Source organism: Typopeltis vanoorti, chromosome 25 (assembly GCF_054136105.1).
Source record: "Typopeltis vanoorti isolate ZY-2024b chromosome 25, IOZ_Tvanoo_1.0, whole genome shotgun sequence".
Lineage (NCBI taxonomy): Eukaryota > Metazoa > Arthropoda > Arachnida > Uropygi > Thelyphonidae > Typopeltis > Typopeltis vanoorti.
The window spans coordinates 49,404,796-49,428,563 of NC_143573.1; the positions used below are offsets into that span (position 1 = coordinate 49,404,796).

Sequence of the window (23,768 nt, forward strand, 5' to 3'; positions counted from 1 at the left end):
CCTGAGAGCTTATGAAAATACAATCCTTGGCATCTGCAAGTTGCCTTAGCTACTCAAGTCAAATAGTGCAAGCCTGGGGATGTTGAGGATTGTATTCTCGTAAGCTCTCAGGTCAGCTTACGAAACTTTTTCGTGGATATTAGATTCAATAATGTTGAATCTAATATCCACTTTGCCTGTGTAATTTTACATAGTTGAAATGAAGCTATATGTCTCTTTCTTTTAGTAATAGAGAATTGATAAGTTTTAAATTGCACTTTGTTCTGAGTCATTCTCAGTTATCAGATCGACTGTCGTGGTATCACAGTGCTGGTGTTCATATGAGTAGCCTTTATTTTACCTAATAATTTCCCCAAAGTGCAAGAGTAGTGATTCTGGCAATTCAGATATGGCAAAGTGATGCTTCCTTTTAAGTAAAAAAGGTGAAAGTTCTCAACTTCATAAAATAATAAATAAATAATAATAAAAAAAAAGATATGCTGAGGTTGCTAAGATTCCATTCACATTCGGATAACTTTTATTACAGTAGATTGTTATAATTGTTCTATTTTATTATTAGTTATTGTTGTTAATCTCTTATTGTGCCTAATTTATATGACAAATTAAACTTATAAGACGTTAAACAAATTAAGACAAATTAAACTTTATCATATATGTATGTTTAAGTAAAAACATAGTGTATATAGCAGTGCTTCCCAAACTTATGAATGTAAAGGCCCCCTTGGAAAAGTTAAAATATTTTACAGCCCCCATCGGAAAAAAAAAATCGTAATACAGACATATTATTATAGTATTTATTATATTTATATTCAATACAAAACATACACAACGAATATTGCAAAAATCAAATGCCAATATTACATTTTTAACATTTTACATACATATTTGACATGGCATACACTTAGTCTATAAAACATTTTAAATTTGTTTTCATTATTTCATGCCCCCCCCAACAAAACTAACAGCCCCCAAGGGGGCTGTGGCCCACAGTTTGGGAAGCACTGGTATATAGGGTTCAGTACTATCTGCAGTTTGAGGTATCCATGGGATGTCTTTGAACATATCCCCTGTGGATAAGGGGGGGGGGGAGACCACTGTATATAATTTTTGTATTTTTGATGCATTTTTTCCATAGTTTGGAAACCCTGCTCTAGAGACCAGACGTGAAACATTTTCAATCCACTTCCAATAAGCAGGGTAGTAGCCTCTCACACTGGGCTGTGAAATTCATCTCCCACCTAAAGACAATCACAAACATCCATGCCCATGGTGGGATTTGAATCCACATCCTGTTGATTGGAGATCAGTTATGCTAACTACTTGGCCAACCAAGCTGGCAAGTGTTTCAGAATTTGAAACACATTCTGGAAGGCAATAAAACAGTGAAACTAGATGAAACTTTGCCATGTATTGAAGAGAAATATGCTAAAGAACCATCGAAATAAAATATGATATCATATTTTATCTGACATCCAATCCTATCATTAGATAGGATTGGATATCAGAGAGAGAGAAGATCATTAATGCTTAGGAAGAGCACAGGTGACAGTACTGAGCCATGGGGAACACCAGCATTAACTAAGAAATCTGATGAAAGGAAACCTACCATAACCCACAGTGAATGGATAGAGAAGAACTTGGAATGGAATACCATAGGATGGTAGTTGGTAAGGAGGCCACAATGCCAGACTTGATCAAATGCCTTGGAAATATTAAGAGCAATCACTTGAGCAATTATATTATTTTTTTATACTATCTCTCACTGTTTCTCTAAAATCTTAACAGCTAACTTGTTTATCTTAGGAAGATAAACAAACTGGTCTATAGTTTGACACTTTCATTCTACCATCATCCTTATGCAATGGCACTCTCTTACCTTCTCCTTCCACTCCTTGGGCACATTTCCAGTTTAGCTACTATGCATTAATGATCTTCTCTCTCTGACATCCAATCCTATCATCAGACAGTACTCTCCACTCCTCTTTTTTATGTTCAAAACCTTGTAGTGTTCAGGTAACTCGTGCTTCAAGATCTTTAATATCTCCTAAACATTGATCTCCTTTACATTCTAAAGGGGAGGGGGGATGAGGATAATCCTGTGAATTTTAATGCTACCAAAATGCAGTCCTGTCTCATTTCTAGAAAGAAAGACGATTCCACTCTTTCCCTCACTTTTGAAAATATTCCTCTCACCAACCAGGACCAATTTTCTCTCCTTGGGTTAACTCTCACATCCAATCTATCCTGTCATGAACACATCAAGTCCTTAGCTTTTTCAGCCTTGAAAAAAAAAAAAATGGTATACTTTTCCATTCCAAACAGTACTTCTTTCCTCCTCAACTCCTGACCCTTTATAAAACTCAAACCCACCCAACTTAGAATATTGTACCCACATTTGCTGTGGTTCACCTAAAACTTCTCTCAGAATGCTTGATTATATTATTATTATCTGACACTTTCAGGGAGTCCAAGGACTCATCGAGGGAGGGCACCTGCTCTACAACCCTGTCTCCACCAATTGATTGCAATTACACCAATGGCATCTACCACCATTGTTATTTCCCAGATGATCACAAACATCCATGCCCATGGCAGGATTTGAACTTGCAGCCTTTTGGCTGGAGAGCGGATATGCTAACCTTCAGCCTTCAGTTATATATAGAAGTGAGCAGTTCACTTATTTGGGGATCTCTCCTTCAATGCCTCTCTCTCCAGTCTCTTTCCCATAGACGTTCTGTTGTTGCATTATATCTCTTCTGCAAGTATAATTTCATGGGCACGCTGTTCCTTTGAACTGTCTGCTACAATCATCTTTCCACTTTACTACATTCATGTACAAACACGAGCAGCCAATAAACACTCATTTACAGTTCAATTCCAAACTCATTAAACCAATGTCTCATCCTCTGCTCTTTGGATCAGTCTTTCCCCTGACTACAGCCTTCAGGGTTTTCAAATATCACATCAACACATTCTTCTCTTCCATCTCTCACTTACGCACACACAACACTGTTGTGTAATAGTTCTTGGGACTTCTCGTGTGGGACTGATATAAAAAATAACAAACAAAGAGAAAAGATGAGGGTAATATTATCTTTGAAGGTCAGCATGGATTTGTTAAGAAGTTAATAATCTGCATGTATTTAATAATAAAGTACCAAGAGTTGTTGATAAGGGAAAGGCACTAATTTTTTTTTGGATTTTGCGAAGGCATTTGACAGAGTGCTACATGAGAAGTAGATATTAAATTGTGGCTTAGATATCAGGTTTGCATAAAGGTGGATCCAAGGCAGAAGTAGCAAACTGCAGACCAAATAATATATCAGGAGTGGTTGTTAAAGTATTGGAAAAGTTGGTTAAAAGTAAAATCCAACAGTGATGGCTAGGAATACAATACTCTATAGTGGGCATTCCGTGTTTAAATTTCTGCAGATGTTGCTGTTATTTGTGTCAAAGTTTTCTGGAACATAAAGCTATGTGGACACTGGAATGTAAACAAATAATTTATTAGCTTAAATTAATTATTTACAGCTGACGTTTTGCTATTTTAACTTAGCATTATCAGATGCAATTTAACACTACACAATCAGTGTAGACAAACTAAAATGACATGGATAATAAGGACAATCACATGCTTGAGGGCAACAGTGGTGGCACTCTTCATGGTGATTCCTGTTGTTAATGCTAATGGACAGATAGGGGCTGTGCACCAAAATCTGTTCAAAAATCATCCTGTCTGTTCTCTTGCAGTTAACTGGGTTTTGTAGAACTTGTACTGTTTCCATGAACAGTCTCTCTAATTTGAACTGGGATTTGTAAAGTAGCCTGGCTGTCTTCCATCTTATGAAGTGTTCTTTCTCTATGGCATGTTGAGATAGTATGCTGTTTGGTTCTCCATTTTGGATTTTTTTTTTCTTTTTTTTTTTTTTTTTTTTTCCCTCCTGACCAAAGTGGTTCATCCTGTCTCCCCAAAATATTGAGTTTCACACTGGCAGGGGATGCTGTAGACACCAGAAAAGGAGAGAGGGTCTAGGTGATCCTTGATTTGTTTTAAGCAGGTAAAAATTTTGTTTCGAGGTTTGTATACATGTTCTGATTGTGTGTCGTTTGATTTAAATTGCTGTTGTTGGTGAAGGATAATGATGGTCAATTTAATGTTGTAAAATGTAAAGTTATGTAATTCAGGTTGAAAAGGTTACATGCTGTGTATCACATTCATGATACTGGATTGCAAGAAATTTATGAGGTTAGGGACTTGGGGGATAACAGTGTACAGAGAGTTGAAGTGCAGAGGACATATTGCAAAAATTGGTAAAATAGCTCAAAGGATTACTTTGATGTTGAAAAACGTGCTGACAGGTAAGATAGGGAAGTTATTTTCTCTCTTTATAAGGCTATGATTTAGTTTATTCTTGACTACTGTACTGTACACAGATTTGTTCACTTGTGTTTCTTGGAGATCAGAAGGTGGTATAGAGAGGTGTTAGAGATGAGTGACCAAGCTGGTGACCAAGCATACTCACAGCTTGGGAGTACATGACGAGTCGCCGTCACTCACCAATTAGATGATTGCCGGCATTGACCCTTAAAATTTTAATATTTTTATGTAAAATGGGGCTTGAAATTGCAGACTTCGTTATATCAAGGCTTCGTTACCAGAGGTATGACTGTAAAATGATGATATTACCATCATTAATAACCACTTAACTTACACATGATACTGACATCCTATAGGTTCTGCAACTTCTTTAGACAGAAGGAATATAGCATATTATTATTATTATTACTTGACACCTTCAGTGAGTCCAAAGACTCATCGAGGGAGGGCATCTACTCTATAACTCTCTGTCTCCACCATTCACCAACTAAAATGCCATCTACCACCCACCACCACTAGTGTTTTCACAGATAATCACAAACATCCATGCCCATGCATGGATTCGAACCTGCAGCCTTTTGGCTGGAGAGTGGATACTCTAACCACTCTGCCAACCAGGCAGATGTTTTCAATTCCATATATTATGGAATTGAAATATACTTTTTTTTTTTTCTAGCATGAGGCTGTTCACAATAGGAATATAATATGGTTTTTCAAGCAGTTCTTGCTCTGCTAGCTCTTGCTTATTGTTTTTGACTTGCAAGCTGGTAATATTACTAGTTATGACATGAGTGAAAAGGGCAAAAACATCAAACTGACTATGATGTCTTTTGTGTTAAAAGAGATTGTCATAAATTTTTTTGATTATGTAATAACTACCATCATTAATATTTTTTGATAAAGTATTAAACTATCATCCAACAAAATAAAATATTTATTGAAACAATAAATATTTCCTCATTTCCTCATTGTTTCATCCTCTACATTAAGATGGTTTTCTTCAAGGCCACACACACATACAGATGCACAGACTATATACTATATACAGATGCACAAGTTCATAACGTAATGACAGGTAAGCTGTCAGTGTTCTGTCCAGTATCCATAGGATAAATATTGTTCTTTATATAAGAAGGAAGAAAGACCTATACTCCTTGCTGATAATTTCTTCACAGGCAAGATATTGCACTGCATCTCTTTCTCTTGCATCAGTACTCATTCTAAGTGGAAAATTACAAATTTTTGGTAATCTGTAAATTCTGTTGGAGTGTGAGGGGTATGTGATAACCATGGTATGATTTGTTGATCGTAATTGAACTCTTATAAAGTGTTAGTGTCTGAATAAATCTGTTTATTGTAAATAAAACTTCCTGCCAAGAACAACTATTGAATTACCTTGCCAGTAAGATTAAGAATTACTAAGATTTAGTTATTAAGAATATTAATAGTATTCTTCATTTGTCCTCGGTTAGTATCACAATTTCCTTTTTGTGTTGCTTGTTGGTGAATATTCCAGCTTTGCTGCAAATGTTGGTGTCTTATACTTGTAGCTAATACTTTTCAGTGACAAATCTCAGGAGACCATTAAAAGATATCATAACTAGTACACAATCTATTTGATAGGAATTAATATGAATTGATAGGTTGCCCATGACTCAAACAATACTAATGCTCCTACTCTAGTACTGTTTGAGCTTGTCATATTTTGCAGTATTCAAAATTACTTGTGATTAGTACATAATTATAAATAGGCCTATGTGCTCATAGGGATTTCGTAGGGATATAGGTTTAAACATTGTTAACATTTTTAACAAATGCGTTTACTCTTAGATGACAGATTATCCCTTCAAGTTTTGTGTTACATGCACTTTAATATCAAAATTAAAATACATACAATATATTAAAATAAATATATTAGAGAAATCTAAACTGCTGTCAATGTGTTGTATTATATTTTGATCAAAATAATATCCATAATAATATCATGGATTAAAATGTTTCAAGGTACAAAGAAAGGAGGAAAAAGGTGATAAGGATCATGGAATGATGCTTGATATAGAGAAGGACCATTCATCAGAAATTGATAAATTAATAGGTATGTTTTTTATTTACTTAAACATTTATATATGCAAAAATTTTTTTATAACATTCACAAACAGCTGTTTTATGCTATGCATATGTTATCCAGTATTTTTCCACAAAAATAAAGTATCACATAGAATAAGAAATTATTTATATTATTTTCTCAACAAGGGCTGATTTTACATCAAGTTTGGTCTTCACAATTCATCACAGCACACTGAGATCTACCAGTAGTATACAGCAGTCCACAAATGAGTAGCCAGCAAGATAGCAATTGCATGCTTTCCATTCTTATTCATGTTAAAATATTTTCACTAGAGTTGTTAACTGTTATTATTTGTTTTCTAGTTTTTTTTTGTTGTTCATTCCTGTAATTATCCTGATGAAGTGAAACAAAAGAATTTCATGAAACTAGTCAAGAAAATAATAAAAATAGTTTCTAATTATATGCAGTACTTTACTTTTGTGAAACAATAACAGGTAGCATATATTCTTAGCATATCCTCTCTTCCACAGAAGCCTTCACAATGATAAACAGATGTTTTGTTTTTCCCATTCATTACAGTATAAAAATTAGTAATTAAATGATGTAATATTTAAGCAAGCAAAAGAGTTGGTAGCAGTAGTAGAAACAGATGACTTGATTGGAAACAGGGAGAATGTAAGACTGGATATCAGAAATTTGTTGTTGAGAAGAATAAAAGATAATAGTGTAATAGGAGAGGTGTAGTTCAGTTTCTTGTGCAGGCATGACGGTGATGAGTTGAGAAAGAGAACAATGATATGTTAGTGGAAATGTGTGACGAGAAAGTAGTGCAGTTTGTGAATGTGTGGAATGAGTTTTCAGGATGAATGGAACTATATGTGTTGATGGACTGCATTTGAATGTTTTGGTGTGAGTCATCTGGAGAGACTGCTGCTGGAAGGGAGAGTAATGAGAGCAAAGAACGGATCTGAGCAAGTAAGAAGCAAGGTGGAAAAGCAGGAGAGAAAGGAATTGAGAGGATTGAAGTAGTGTTATGAATGGAAAGAGAGAGAGAGAGAGAGAGAGAGAGAGAACAAATGCGCAAGACAGACGTGGAAACTGGGAAGTGGGAGGAGCCAGGGTAGATAGAGACACAGCATGTAAAAGGTCAGTGCTCAAAGAGGAAGTGAACATGTAAGCATACAAGAGAGGAGTGGGATGGCTTGGGATGTAGAAGAAACATTTGGTTTGGAGAGAGTTCTGGGATGGGTAATAAGAAAGGAGAATGGCTTGAGGAAGGCATGGGGAAGTCACATTTAATAAAGGTATGATATATTTCATAAAGATAGAAAGGGTAAAAAGGGAGGTGAAGTGCTCTTGACGATAGAAAAGGAGTTATGTCCATACAAAACTTGCAAGAGGGAAATAGTGACAATGGTTTTGAGTCGGTATGATGTGAGATAGAGGTGAATAGAATGAAATAGTTAGTCAGATGCTGTTATAGACCTGGTAATGTGGATGATAGTGACCGTGAAACATATAATCAAATTAGCCAAGAAAAGAAAAGGGTGATCATTATGGGTGAGTTTAATTATAGCAATATAGACTGGGATGATGAGATAATATCCAGATTGGATGTCTGATAGGTTTTAGAGGGACAACTACCGTAGGCAGTATGTAAAAGAGAGGACACATGGTTGAGGGGCTTGGATTTAATCATTTCATATTGGATCTGATCTAATCTTGGAGATGATCAAGAAAAGGGTGATTATTATGGTGATGCAATTATGGCAATATAGATTGAGATGAGGGTACAGCATCTGGAAAGAAAGAAACTGAGTTTTTTTGGGAAACAACTACCTCAGGCAGTATTGTTGTGGCAGTATGTTCTGGTTGTTGACTGACTCTACTTTTGAACACAAAGAAAATTTATTTTTAACTGCGCCACTCTGCGTTCACATTTGTATGAACAATGTTGTGGAATCAATCATCAGCAAGCACAATGTTACATAATCTAATTCCGATCGAAACTCTCCTTAGACACTTATCCTTAAATTATATAGCAGTTGTGGTTCTCTAGTCTTATATTACTTTCTCATTAAATAGGGTTCCTGCTTAGATTCGAACTATTAAATGAGCGGTGCAATGAAATGAAATCAGGCAAGCACAAGATTCAAAACAAATGGAAACATTTAATACATTAACACATGAAATTACATTAATCCAAGAAGTTCTAAATATAAATAGTATGATCATGAAATAAACAAGTTCTTATTGAGACAATAACTTCACTGTAGAGTACACCGAGCACGATTAGATTTTTAACATAGATTTCTACCTTCTTATTGTTAAAAGCTTCTAAGCACAAATGATTTTTTAGACAAGGTTAACTATTCAATGTGCTTCTAATGTTGATTCTGTTTAGCTGTTCAGGATATATAAGGCACACTTCGCTAAATACACACACACACCAAGGAATTTCTAAAGTCCCATCAATCTATTACTGTAATTCTCAGTAAATCATTCACTAATTTATATTACGTTCTCTTGGAACAAGCTTCACAAAATCATACATTCAGAATTGAACTGTTATTATGGCAATACTCTTCCCTTTTAGTATATTCACAAAAACATAGAAAGGATTTCCTTACCGGAACAATTGGTATACTTTGCCTATTATCACTGGTTCTTGAAAACACTTCTTTGCTTCTTAATAGCTTTCTCTCTCAGCTCACTAATGTGACCTGAGAGAGAAAGGACCTTGGTTTTTAGTAGCTGCTTGGTTGGCTCGGGAACACATGCCTCCTTGTTCTAAATTGACTATCCTTCAGGTTTCCTTGGCAATCCTTGTCATGCCTGTTGTCCTTCACTATTACTGGATGAGGAAATAGAATTCCAGATGCAAACAAGAGCCCAAGAAAAGGTTAGTCAAACAACAGAGAGCTCCCTTGTCTCTTCCACTCGGTTCCACCAGTTCCCGCTTCGTTCTTCCTCTCTATATCAACAGCGCATGTCTCTTCTCTCCCATTTTTGTGCCAAAATCCACCTCATGGTTTCTCCGTTAACACAGCATAGTAATTAGCGCCAAAATGTACACTGGTGGATAACTTCGTAATTTCTCACAGCACTTAGTTTCTGTTATACTGGCTAAGTCCTTGGCAATGGTTTACACAAACAGATTGAGTTCCGAGTTTCCATGCACAGTTCACATAGGATATATATGCTCTACAAAGAATTAGTACAGGATAAATAACTAACAACTATTAGAACATACAATTATTTTATAATTATGGAATATACATCAGTAAGGTGAATAATTTACTATTTGTCTGATGAGCAAATTTGGCTCAGGGAATGGTAGATCATGTTAAATCCTGAATGAAACACTATTATATCATAATTCTCTTCATTCAGAATTTAACAGTATATAATAGAAAGCATGCAATCATCAGGAGTCTTGGATTTGATCATCTCATCAGAGGATGTCGATATAAATGAGGTGTCAAATCTTCCTCTAATTGATGGGAGTGACTATGAAGTGATTACCAGCCATGTGAGAAAAGGATATGTGTGGAACTACAAGGTTGGTGATTATGAATTCTTTATGAATGTGACATCATAATGTTGAAGTTGAGTAAAGCTGAAGGTAATACTGCTGTGGTACTTGATGATATATTACTGCATTTTTTTGTGGGAATGTGCCAGAGAGTTTACATTTGTCTTAATTCTTGTTTCATATTAGTTTTACATTGGGCCAGGTTCCAAAGGAGTGGAAGGAAGACAAGATTCTACAAATTCATAAGGAAGGTGACAGAATTCAAGCTTCTAATTATAGGCATTCTGTGTGTCAGGTAGTGGTTAAAGTGTTGGAAAGTGTTGGCTAGCGAGAACCAAGATGCAGAATTGGGTTGACAACAGTGGTATTCTCTTTGATGGACAGTATGGATTTGCTAAAGGAAGATCATGTTTTAGCAATCTACTTAGTTATTATAACAAGGTGACAAATGTATTGGACAAGTGGTATATTTAGATTTTGTAAAGATCTTTGATAGATTGTCACATGAAGAAATGGTAATTAAACTGGAACATATGGTGCTGGATAGTAGATTAGGGAATTGAATTGGATGTCTGATAGGGTACCAACAAGTTGTGTTTGGAGAGTGATATCCCAGACAAGGAACGTTATTTGGTACTTCAGTGCTCTGTTTTAGGACCATTGCTGTTTAATTTATATGCTAATGATATTGGGAAAGGTTTGAATGGTAACATGCAGCTGTTTGCAGATGATGCAAAGTTGGGAATAACTATAATGAATAGAGCAGATGTTGTGACTTTGTAAGAGAGCTTGAATAAATTGAATGTATGTCTAAGCAAGTCAGGGGTAGCCAGGATGTAGAGTATACACTTGGTGTGGACATATTGGAGAAGGTGGAGGAAATAACACATTTGGGGATGATAATGATGATAGAGATTTAAAATTTAAAGGACACGTTGCTAAAATTGTTAGGACAGCATAATGATTTCTGGCAATAATTCCAAGATTCTGACTTGTTGAAGTAAGGGGATTCTGGTTCTGTTGTTTAAGGCCTTAATTAAACCACATATTGACTACTGTGCACAGATTTGGTCACCTGGTTTTGAAAAGGATGAAGAAATATTGGATCCAGCAGTGATTGATAAAGACATAAGTTGTTGTAAGGAGTTCTTTTCAGATTAATGTTGAAGAGATTTTTCAGAGGGTGGATGATGGAAGAGAACAAGAGGTCATCCCTGGAAGCTATATAAGGAGGGTGTGAGTGCAAAGAAGTGAGAAACAGGTTTTTTGTGTGGAGAGTGGTGAATGGATGGAATGCATTGCCTGAGAGTGGTGGTGTTTGCAGAGAATATGAATGTATTTAAGATGTGGTTCGATGAGCTGTGTGTGTGATATTGGGACCTCTCATGATGAGCCTTTGACTCCATGAAAGTCTAAGGATAATAATAATAATGTTTTTTCTTTCAGTTATCCATACTTTCTCCCCACATTTTCACACAGATGCATGCATGCACACACACACTCTCTCACCCATTCCATGATATTCACAGAATACCTTTCCAGAAAGTAGACAATGCTTGATTCAAATTCTTGAAAGAAATAAGATTTATTTTCCTTGTGTTCTTGGAATAATGGTATAAACTAGCATATAATATAATCATATAAGCGACTCCCTCTCTCTCTCTCTCTCTCTGTCTCTCTCTCTCTCAAGATCAACTTGCTTTCACTCCCATCAGTAAAATTAGTGAAACAAGTCAAAATTGTTAAAGGAATAAAGAATTGTCTAAAGAAATGGTGTTTGGTAGGCAAACTAATAGTGTTAAAAATCACACTGAAAAGTTTAAACAAAGAAGGCATATTATGGTAGATGTAGTAATAGATAAAACATTTTTTAAAATTACAACTGAAAGTAATGTAATTATATCATCATTATCAAATTTCTAATATGTCCTCCAGGATATATAGGATGCTATGAGTGTACTGCATTATTATTAACCTCCTGTCAATAATTTACAACCAAGTTAATCTGCTATCTGTCAGGAATTCCATATTATCAGATCTTAAATTATACTTAAAATGAAATTATATTCTTGTTTAGTCACCCAAATGTAAGCAAACAGACCTCATGCACGAAGTATCTTCATGACTAGGCTACTTGTACATAGAATCTGCTGACTTCACATTTTTTGGATGTGTATATTGCTATTCTTTAAGGGAAAAGTTACTACCCGACTGGTTTTTTTTTACTTTTATTGAGTATTTTATTTGTTCAGTATCCTTGTGAATGACATAAAAAAAAATGACACTCTCCCATGTGCCTTTAAAAAAAAAAAAAAAAAAAAAAAAAAAAAAACCTCGATGGTGTCTCTTAACTGTGCCTGGGTTAACTCAGCTTTGTAACCAAGTGAAAATTTTTCCACTTGGTTACAAAAAAAACAAGTAAATTATACTTGACAAGCAATTATATTCTTCTTTAGTCCTCTAATTTTCTTGTCAAGTATGATTTACTTTGTAACCAAGGAAAAAATTTTCTACACTTTTCTCTGATCCAGAGTATTTTAATAATAAGGTGATATACCTTTTTACTACATGTATATAGAAAATATATCACTTCTGCATTGATCAAATCTTGTCATCTTCTTAAGTCTCGCTTCCACTGATTCATCTTTGGGCTTGCATTCTTCCTGGAGAGTAGAGCAGCTTTGCTTGGTGGGTTTTTGCCTGTCATCAGGTGGAGCCACTATTGAGTTTCCTGTCCTGGAGAGATCAGTTGTGATGGGTTTAGTAGTTATCCTTTAGGTGTCATGCAGTGAGATTTGGAGAGGTAACCTTGCACTTTAAGTGTGCATAAATCAATCCCAGACAGAGAAAGCCAACTCAAAGCAGTTAACTTTATAACCACCTGGATATTAGTCATCTTCAGATTTTAGTTTCATTTGGTCTTTTGATTATTCAGTTGCATGACACTGGTGAAAAGGGAAAAAATGATAGTCTTTGGCTACATGATGATATAAAAAAACTGAGACCTTTTCTCTCTCTCTCTCATACTATCCATCTGTCTTTTCTTTCTCATGATACTATCAGACGCCCTTGAATCCCTATACTTACTATTCTATGCCTATGATATACACCTCTTTACTTTTTCATCTCAATAAAAGTTGAAACTGGTCTGGATAGCAACTCTTCCCTTAAGGCATAGCAATATGTACATTTCAAAAAAAGTGTGTTTTGCATCTCAGGATCCTAAGGCAATTGATATGAAGCCAACAGCCACTGTATATGAGTAGCCTAGTAGTGAATTCTTAATGTGTAAAGTTTGTTTGTTTACACATGGGTAAAGGACTAAACAAGATTATAATTTACTTTGGTTACAAAGTGAATAACCAAGCGAAAACTTTCTGCAGTTGTCAGATTTTGCATTCCTATTTTCTGAGGTACTTCTGACTGCATCTCTCCTCAGATGTTGGTCTTCCTCTCAGTCCTTTTCTTGCCATCTTGGCAGCAAACATTTCTATCACTAACCTTTCCTCCCTCATTCTGTTTATAATGACCATACCACCTTAGATTATCTCTGCTCACAGATTATTGAATGCTAACAGTGTTGGCTCCTTCCTAATATCATCATTTTTAACATGATTCTGCATATTGCATGATGTTTAATTCTGTACTTCCACATTTAATTTGCTGTCTTCACTAAAATGCATGCCTAAATAACTGAAGTATATTTGTTCTATAGGTTTTCTGTTCACAGTGCAGTTGATGTTTTCAATGGTCTTTGCTGTTTCTCTCTCTCTCTCTCTTTTTTTTTTTTTTCCCTTATTGCTGATTTCCCAAAGTAGCTAAAAGTTTTATGCTTCCATATTTGAGCATTTCTGGTCAAATATCATTTATTATAGCTGCCTTTCAGCATTGAGGTGTCTGATGACTTTATCTACCTCAAGTATTGGGTATTGATAATTTTCTATCACTATTCCATCGCTGCTTGTTTTATTTTAGCAATCTTTCCAAGTAATTATTCTAGAAAACCAGAATATCTTTATTTAAGTTTGTGTGTAGAACCTTGATGTTCTCTAATTCCTTATACAGTTTCCATTTTCTCCAAGCTGAGAAATCTAGTTTTTCAGAACATGAAGTTTCTACTATGGGATAACCCAAAAATCCTTCACATAAGTCCTTTCAAACAGAATGCTGGCATAAATTTACCTGAAACAAACACTCAGTAGGGAAATCCTCTGTAATGCTCACATTCCATTTTATTTCTCTCTTTATAGATATGTCCTCTTCTCCAGTCATCTGGAATTCAACCTTCTGACCATGCTTTCTAATTATGTAGTAAAACTTTTATACCTCCATACTCAAGCATTTGTGGTTGAATATCATCTACTTCAGTTGCCTTTGCAACTGAAATTGTTTAAGCAAATTAAGACAGTATAATAACTAAAGAAATTGACTTATTATTTCCAATATTTTCCAGTTACATTGGCATCCTCAGGGGGGTAATACACTTGTATTAACATGTACATGCACACACTACTTCAATAACAAAAAATGAACAGTCAGATATACAGGGAGGCCTTTAGTCCTAATATTACATCGCCTATTGGCTTTGGATGAGTATTTTTTTTCCATTGGGCTGATTGTATGCAGATTCCAGTAAAAGCCTCTTAAATTGGAATTTGCTTCAGTGGAGTTAAGGTGGCTTTTTTTCCATTGGATCCTGTGGTGAGTAATAACTAGAGCATTGTCTGTTTTTTGCCATAATAACAAAGGTTGCAGCTGCAAGGTAACTGGTAGATCTCCAGGTAAATCCAGAGGTTGCAGCTGGTCTGTAAGAGAGTGGATAATAGATGCTAACTTTCTCTATGTTTGTAAGTGACCACAAGGTTGTAGTTTTTTAGGAACTTGGCCACCTTTTCAGAGGTGTCTTGTATATATTCAATGGTGATGGAGTTGTTGTAATCTATTTTTGAAGGGAAGGGAGGTATTGGTATTAGTATTCTTTTTATCTGTAACCATTGGCTAAAAAAAAGTTTTTGTATGCGATTGAGTTCAGTATCGATTGCAGTGTTATCAGAACAAACCAGTTTTGCTCTCTGGATTATGTTTTTTTATCATATTGTTGGATGAGGGCGACATAGCTGTTGGTGGATGTATTTACCTGCGCCCGTGCACGTGTGTGTGTCTTTTATAGACTGTGAAGCAGTGGCAGCCGGTGAAAATTTTAAGTGGGGGTGCTGCATATACAAAAAAAAAAAAAAAAAAACATTTTTTCTTAATCAGTAACGAATTTATTAATAAATAAATTTACATATTAAAAAACTACTTTATTAAAAATATTTCATCCTCACCACGAACAAACACCAATAATAAAAGTTTCGTATCAATAGCAATGACAAGCGCAAATGAATATCGGCGTTAGATCACACTGCATTTGTTTTGTGTAACGATAATTGAAAAAATATAATTCTTTTCATATTTTCAACAGTGACGCTCATCATAATTCAGCCTTGTATATATAATAAATAAATGATCATGTTATTTTAACAAAATAAAATAAGATTTACAAAAAATAGTTCACCATGAACACGCACCAATAATAAACATTTCATATCTCACAGAAATAACGCACGCAAGTGTTATTTCTGTGAGGTATGGTGCACTGCCCAAACAGCAGTGTATCTAATGACGTAACATGCAATGACAAGCGCAAATGAATATCGGCGTTAAATCGCAGTGCATTTGTTTCGTAATCTAAAGCGTTAATCGAACAATTCCAATTATTAATTATTCAATCAATGTCAAAACATAAGCTGTAACCTTTAACATGTTGTATTGCACTTATATAATGTTGTAAGCATTGTTATTATTTATAAACACAGACAAAATTTAATTTTTTCATTTTTTCCTTGGGGGTGCTGCAGTGTCGCAGTGCTTATGTACAAGCTGCCACTGCTGTGAAGGCCAAGGACCCATCTGGTCGTCTTGTAACTAGAGTATCTAATAAGGGCAGACTATTGTTACTTCCTGTTACGATAATCAATTGGATCTTTAATCTTGGCTGCTCAAATGGAAAAGAAAAATGTTTAGGGTGTCCAGGCCATGTGACCAAATAGCAAACACGTTTTCTCTGCAGCATAGCCAGAGAGTAGGTTTGTGGAGTGCAGAGTTTAAGGCATTATTTTCAATTGTCTCCATAAAGAAGTGGAGGGAAGAGGAGAGCCCAATGCTGTGCTCTCTGTTTGTGTAAAAATTTCCTTTGTGAAATGAAATAGCCTGAATTCATGGAGAACTGAAACAGGGCTGAGATATCAGGAGGAAATTATGCTTGAATTAGATCAAAGGTCTTTAAGTGGGATGTTCATGAATAAGGAGGAGTTGTCAAAACTGATATACTGGACCTAAAGTAAACACTTTGACTAACTTGTAGGTGGGTGAGTCTATGCCATCTACAATGGTGTAGTAGTACATTTTCTTTATGTATTTTCATATTGCCCATATATCTGGAGGGAGGAGCCAGAATCAGATTTTAATTTGTTGGCAACCTTCACTAACCAGGAGGTGATATTTTACAGAAGTCTATGGCTGGTTTTAATCTGTTGTTGGTAGGGCCATAGTTTCATTGCCAGTAAGTGGACTCTTGGGTGGACCATTTTATTTATTTTTATTTGTGTGTATGTGTGTGTGTGTGTGTGCATGCGCATCTGACTGAGTGGTTAAGAATTACACTTGCATTACTTATCTGCTTTCATGATGCTATTTTTTTGATATTTTGAGACTTAGTAGAGCTTTAAAAACCTATTCCTATTCTTATTAGTGGTCCTAAGAGGCACTTTAAAGTGCTCACGACCTTTCCAAGTATTCTTGGACTTTGCAGATGTAACTCCAGGATAAGGTGGTTAGCCCTATGCCTCAGAGCTTTAAAAACCAAAAACATTAATTTAGCCATGATAACAGAAATTAAAGAAAACAAAAGATATAGTGGTGGAGCCATCTTAATAATAAATAGAAATATGGAATACAAAAGTACAGTTTTGTGAATGATTGGATTATGAAACAGGATTCTGAAGAGTTTTATGAGGAACTACAAAAACAGTCAATAAATGTAAAAAAAAAATAAATAAAAAACTATATATTAATAGCAGGAAATCTTAATGCTAAAGATGGAAATATCCAGTACCAAATGTTTTAGGCAAATATGAAGAAATTTGCATGCATAATAATGGTCATAATTGGACTTCTATATTTTCAATAAATTTAAAATGGCTGCTAATAGCTTTATTCAAAAGAGAAATACAAATAAATATACTTTAAATAGTAGAGGAACAAGAAAGAAAATAAAAGTTTTTCAGATCATTATTTAATAGTTTTTTCTAAAATTGAAATACTAACACAATGGAGAAAAGAAGTAAATAAGACAAAACAAGAAATAAAATAGGTATACAAATTATATATATTAAAGAAGAAAGAATTAGAATGCTGTATCAGTCACAATAAACAGATAAGCTAAAAGAAGGCAAAATTAATGAAAATATATTATTATTATTATCTGAGGCCTCCAGGGAGTCAGACTTATCGAGAGAGGCTGTATCACCCAAACAAGCTGTCATACCCTCTCTTAAATTCTTTCACACAAATGTACTCATTTGTGTGAAAGAATTGCTCTGTGAGAGAAAAAAACCTAGCTCTTACCACTTTCTTGACTGCAAATAAATGTAACTAACATGGATGCCCCCGAGTTCTTTTCCCACCTTCCATATAACAAAAAATTTCATCAGACACTATCCTATAACACCCACTCAGAAATTTATAGACCTCTATCATATCACCCGTCTTTCTCCCGTTAACGAGTTCTGTAATCCACACACTTGCAATCTGTCCTCATAATCTAAATTCCATAATCTGGATATAGTCTTTATAACTCTTCTTTCTACCCTTTCCACAGCTTCTTTATCCCCTTGGAACCCGGGAAACCAAATCTGCACACAATAACCCAGGTGTGGTTGTATCAAAGCCTTATAAAGAGGCAAAATGACTTCCTTACATGTCATTGTTCCCTTCAACATCACAATTATCCTCTGAGTTGTATTTGCAACTTTTGCTATGTGACCTTTGAACTTCAAATTGCTATCCACCATTACTCCAAAATCCCTAGCCTCATCAGTTTCTTGTAGCTTAACTCTGCTAATACAATATGCTGCTGGAAATCTCATCATACCAAAGTGCATAACTTTACACTTACTAATATTAAACTGACAGTCATTTTCTTTTGGCTAAATTTCCAGTCTATTCAAATCATTTTGTAAGTGCTGGATATCAGGTATCCCTGATTGCCCTGCCTATCTTCGCATCATTGGCAAACAATTGCACATCTTCAGTTAGCCCCTTCCTAATGTCATTAATGTATGGATTGAACAATGGTAACTAATAATTAAGGAATTGACAGCGTACACTAGAAATATAAATTAAATAAACTTTAATATACTTTCCGATATTTCGGCAAACATCACGTTGCCATCTTCTTGGGAACTTATTACAAAGACAAGTGCACACAAGTACTACATAACAGCAAATGAGAACCGAAGCTAGGAAGCTAATGCTTTCCTAAAGTCCTGATGGTGCCCCTTGGCGGGCTATATTGGTAGTTCTTGGCCTTTGGGCTGAAGTTCTTCTGATAAATGTTTCCCAAATTTGGGGCTGTCTCATGCATCCAAATTTGTTGAGGTTTGGCATGTTCCTAAGGGCTGAGGCTGATTCCATGAATAGTCTTTAATATTTGAACTTGCTGCGATGTATTACTGTAGCTTTCTTCCATCTTATTCTGTGGCGAGTATCCAGAGCATGGTCTGCAAACCCAGAGTGGCTGTACTTGTGAAATCGGATGTAATCCTTGTGTTCTGAGATTCTGATATTTGCTGTCCTGCCTGTTTGGCCAAAGTAGGACAGTTTACAGCTGCAAGGTACCTGGTATACACCAGGTAGGTCTAGGGGAAGTGGTTGGTCTTTAGTGGAGCGGATAAGGGATGCCAATTTTCTATGTGGTCTGTAACAGGTGGTCAAGTCATGTTTTTTTAAAATTTTGTTGATTTTTTCCGAGGTGCCTCGGATGTAGGGAATGGTGATGGATTTAGAGTAATCTTTTTTGTGAAGGGGAGGGGGTGGTGGGTTGTGGATAACTGGGTTAAATATTTTTTGGATTCTTTTGGGGGGGGGTAGCCATTGGCTGAGAAAGTGTCACAGATGTGATTTAGTTCAGTGGTTAGGGCTTGATCATTAAAACAGATTATTTTTGCCCTGTTGAATAGGGTCTTAATAACTCCATATCGTTGTGATGGGGTGTGATGGGATTGTTGGTGAATGTATCTGCCTGTATGGGTGGGTTTTCTATAAACTGAGAAAACCAATGTTCCATCAGCTTGGTGGGTGACTAGTGTGTCTAGGAAGGGGAGGTTATTGTTTTCCTCTTTTTCCAGGGTGAACTTGATTCTAGGGTGTTGGTTGTTTAATTGATGTAATCCTTGTGTTCAGAATCTCAGAACACAAGTATTACATCCAATTTCACAAGTACAGCCACTCTGGGCTTGCAGGCCACGCTCTGGATACTCGCCCCAGAATAAGATGGAAGAAAGCCACAGTAATACACCGCAGCAAGTTCAAATATGAAAGACTATTCATGGAATCAGCCTCAGTCCTTAGGAACATGCCAAACTTCAACAAATTTGGATGCATGAGACAGCCCCAAATTTGGGAAACATTTATCAGAAGAATTTCAGCCCAAAGGCCAAGAACTACCAATATAGCCTGCCAGATGGCACCATCAGGACTTTAGGAAAACTTTAGCTTCCTAGCTTTGGTTCTCATTTGCTGTTATGTAGTACTTGTGTGCACTTGTCTTTGTAATAAGTTCCCAAGAAGATGGCAACGTGACATTTGCCGAAATATCGGAAAGTATATATTAAAGTTTTTTAATTTATATTTCTAGTGTACGCTGTCAATTCCTTAATTATTAGTTATCATGTATAACCAGTGTATAAGCCTCTCAACAAGAATAATGATCATCCACGGAGATTCCTTCGCATGCAAGGCCCGCCATTACAGCAAACTGAAGCTAAAGTTATCCAGACAACTTAACCGTCTGGCATTCCAAAATTGCTGCCGGGATAATCAAGTCATCGCTAACTGTGTAAAATTTAAACACCGCTTCGTCTCACAGAAAGGTCTCCGTATCTACAACCGGGCGAGCCAGGCTTTACTTCGGGAGCAAATTACCGCTACACGCGGTTCTCTAGCTGACATAAACAGAGCTATATTAGCGCTAGAAAATGAGCTTTCACATACGCTTAATCACGAGCTTTGGTCAGTCCTACATGACGTCTCGTGTACGGCGGCTAATAAAGAATTCGAACGAATACGAAGCCGACATATCAACAAGTTTGATAAATTAATAAAGAACTCGGCGTCCAAACCTAAACTACAAATCAACACTGTAGTTAACCTTTCTTCAGTTATCTTGAAGCCTCAAGCACTCAACGCTCTGTCACGTGGTCACAACTTCGCCATTGCTCCTAAGAAATTACCGGCTGAGGAATTAATGATCCAAATTGAATGCAGGATTCGCCACCTTCCAAACCACATCGCCAACGATATCAGATTGGATGTAGCCTGTGTTCTCACAAAAGCAAAGCCTCCGAAATCCAACTTATCCATTAGTGAATTCAAGTCTCTACAAGAATTGAAGAGAAACAAAGAAATAGTGATCACCAAAGCGGATAAGGGAAACGCCACTGTGGTACTCAATCTTAATGACTACACAGGTAAGCTCAAGGCTTTACTATTAGATTGATCCACTTACCTCCCTATTGAATATAATCCCACCAAATCTCAAATTAGAAAACTCCATAGGCTCCTTAAGAAGGTCACTTCTTGGCCTGTGGAGATTACCAACAGACTGAAACCCTATAACTCTAGACCCCCCTGCATATATGGGCTCCCAAAAATACATAAAGAAAATGTGCCATTACTTCCCATAGTGGATGGCATTGATTTCCCCACTCACAAACTAGCCAAGCATTTAGCCAAAGTGCTCTCACACTATACTGGCAACACACCATCACACATAAAAAAACTCAGCCCACTTCAAAGCCAGTATAGAAAACCTTACACTCCAACATAATGACATAATGGTCAGTTTTGATGTCTCCTCCTTATTCACGAATGTCCCCCTCAAAGAAACCTTAGAGCTAATCCAAGCTAAATTTCCTCCCGATATCTCAGCCCTATTTCAGTTTACAATGAACTCAGGCTATTTCATTTGGCAGGAAAAGTTCTACAAACAGATAGAGGGGACAGCCTTGGGTTCACCACTTTCCCCACCCTTGGCTAACTTCTTTATGGAGACTTTTGAAGGGAAAGCCTTAAACTCAGCCCCACAAAAACCTACCATATGACTTCGCTACGTTGATGATGTGTTTGCTATTTGGCCATGTGGCTCAGATTCACTCCTCTCCTTCCTAACAAACTTAAACAACCAACACCCTAGAATCAAGTTCACTCTGGAAAAAGAGGAAAACAATAACCTCCCCTTCCTAGACACACTAGTCACCCACCAACCTGATGGAACCTTAGTTTTCTCAGTTTATAGAAAACCCACCCATACAGGCAGATACATTCACCAACAATCCCATCACACCCCATCACAACGATATGGAGTTATTAAGACACTATTCAACAGGGCAAAAATAATCTGTTCTAATGATCAGGCCCTAACCACTGAACTAAATCACATCCATGACACTTTCTTAGCCAATGGCTACCCCCCCAAAAGAATCCAAAAAATATTTAACCCAGTTATCCACAACCCACCACCCCCTCCCCTTCACAAAAAAGATTACTCTAAATCCATCACCATTCCCTACATCCGAGGCACCTCGGAAAAAATCAACAAAATTTAAAAAAAACATGATTTGACCACCTGTTACAGACCACATAGAAAATTGGCATCCCTTATCCGCTCCACTAAAGACCAACCACTTACCCTAGACCTACCTGGTGTATACCAGGTCCCTTGCAGCTGTAAACTGTCCTACTTTGGCCAAACAGGCAGGACAGCAAATATCAGAATCTCAGAACACAAGGATTACATCCGATTTCACAAGTACAGCCACTCTGGGCTTGCAGACCATGCTCTGGATACTCGCCACAGAATAAGATGGAAGAAAGCCACAGTAATACACCGCAGCAAGTTCAAATATGAAAGACTATTCATGGAATCAGTCTCAGCCCTTAGGAACATGCCAAACCTCAACAAATTTGGATGCATGAGACAGCCCCAAATTTGGGAAACATTTATCAGAAGAACTTCAGCCCAAAGGCCAAGAACTACCGATATAGCCCGCCAGGGGGCACCATCAGCACTTTAGGAAAACGTTAGCTTCCTAGCTTCGGTTCTCATTTGCTGTTACGTAGTACTTGTGTGCACTTGTCTTTGTAATAAGTTCCCAAGAAGATGGCAACGTGACGTTTGCCGAAATATCGGGAAGTATATATTAAAGTTTATTTAATTTATATTTCTAGTGTACGCTGTCAATTCTTTAATTATTAGTTATCATGTATAACCAGCGTATAAGCCTCTCAACAAGAATAATGAACAATGGTAGCCTAAAGACCAAACCCTGAGGTACACCGCTGGTCATTTTTTTTTATTATTATTATTTTTTTTATTAATCTTTGTATTGTTTATGGGCAGTACTACCCTTACATCACGTCCAGACTTGATATAGGCCTAAGCCTTTACAAGTGTTTCACCCTATGCCTGTTCGAGTTATCATAGTAGTCATTCTCTGGTGGCAATGCCATGCCACAGTGTGCCCTGTAGGGCCCTCAAGGAAAGAACTGTTATATCCTTTTGCATAAGCCCAAGCTGTTTTAAGTTCTTATAACTATCTGAACTCCATACGCCATGTAAAGAGATGGTGGCGCTGGTAAACCTCAGAGTTGCCCCATGCTCCTCCTGTATCTTACTAACTAGATCTGGGTTATTTTTATAATAATATACTTTATTATTTTGGCTATAGGCTAGTGGGCACCCTGTTCCCACCACCTGGGCATCAACTACCCAAACGTCACCACCTCTTTTAATCACTAAGTCTGGCTTACGCAAACCTGCGGAGGTCCTATAATGTTGTTCCACTGCAGTCTCCCAACCTCTGTTCTTAAAGCGGTTGTTCAGAATGGAGACCACGGCATCATGCCTCCTCACGCGGACCCCATGGGTGTGGAAGCGACACTGGGCTATATGAGACAATGTCTCACTGTAGTGGCAGCCAGCCCTACAGTTGGAGTCGTTACTACCCCCATCGAGCTGTGCAGGCTCGAGTAGGCAGGGCATTGATTCCCGTTCTGATAAGGTCAATATGCTCAAACCCAGGGAGGAGTCTGGTGCCATCCCTTACTCAATCATACTGGGAGAGGCATCAGATATGACTCTTTTAAAGGAGCACCATCTACAAAACAGTGCAACAGAGATGCCCATCTCTTGTGTTCTGACTCGATTAAAGTACCTTGATAATGGGACCAGCCTTTAGCCCGCCTAAAGTCTTCTTGTATTATTGGGCTATAGAAAGCCTCTCTGCAGATGGGGGAAGAAGATAGTTCTAACTGCACGATTCTTGATAGCCACGGGCGTGGGAATCAGCCATCTAAGTGATGGAACCCCAGGCCCACCATCCTTCACCCTTGCATGGAAATATGCAGTAGGAGTGTCAGGTGGCAGTCGGAGCCATGATCTCATGGCTGAACATATAGCCCTGTCC

At 36.8% G+C, this 23,768-nt stretch overlaps 1 protein-coding gene across 1 annotated transcript in view; it reads left to right on the plus strand.

Annotated features, from left to right (window-relative positions):
• LOC150092731 (uncharacterized) overlaps positions 1-23,768 on the plus strand; it is a 303,164-nt gene that overhangs the window by 212,115 nt on the left and 67,281 nt on the right. Inside the window, exon 11 of the mRNA XM_090414579.1 lies at positions 6,383-6,473. Within this exon, the coding sequence (XP_090270705.1) occupies positions 6,383-6,473 (91 nt within the window). The remainder of the gene's footprint in view (positions 1-6,382; positions 6,474-23,768) is intronic.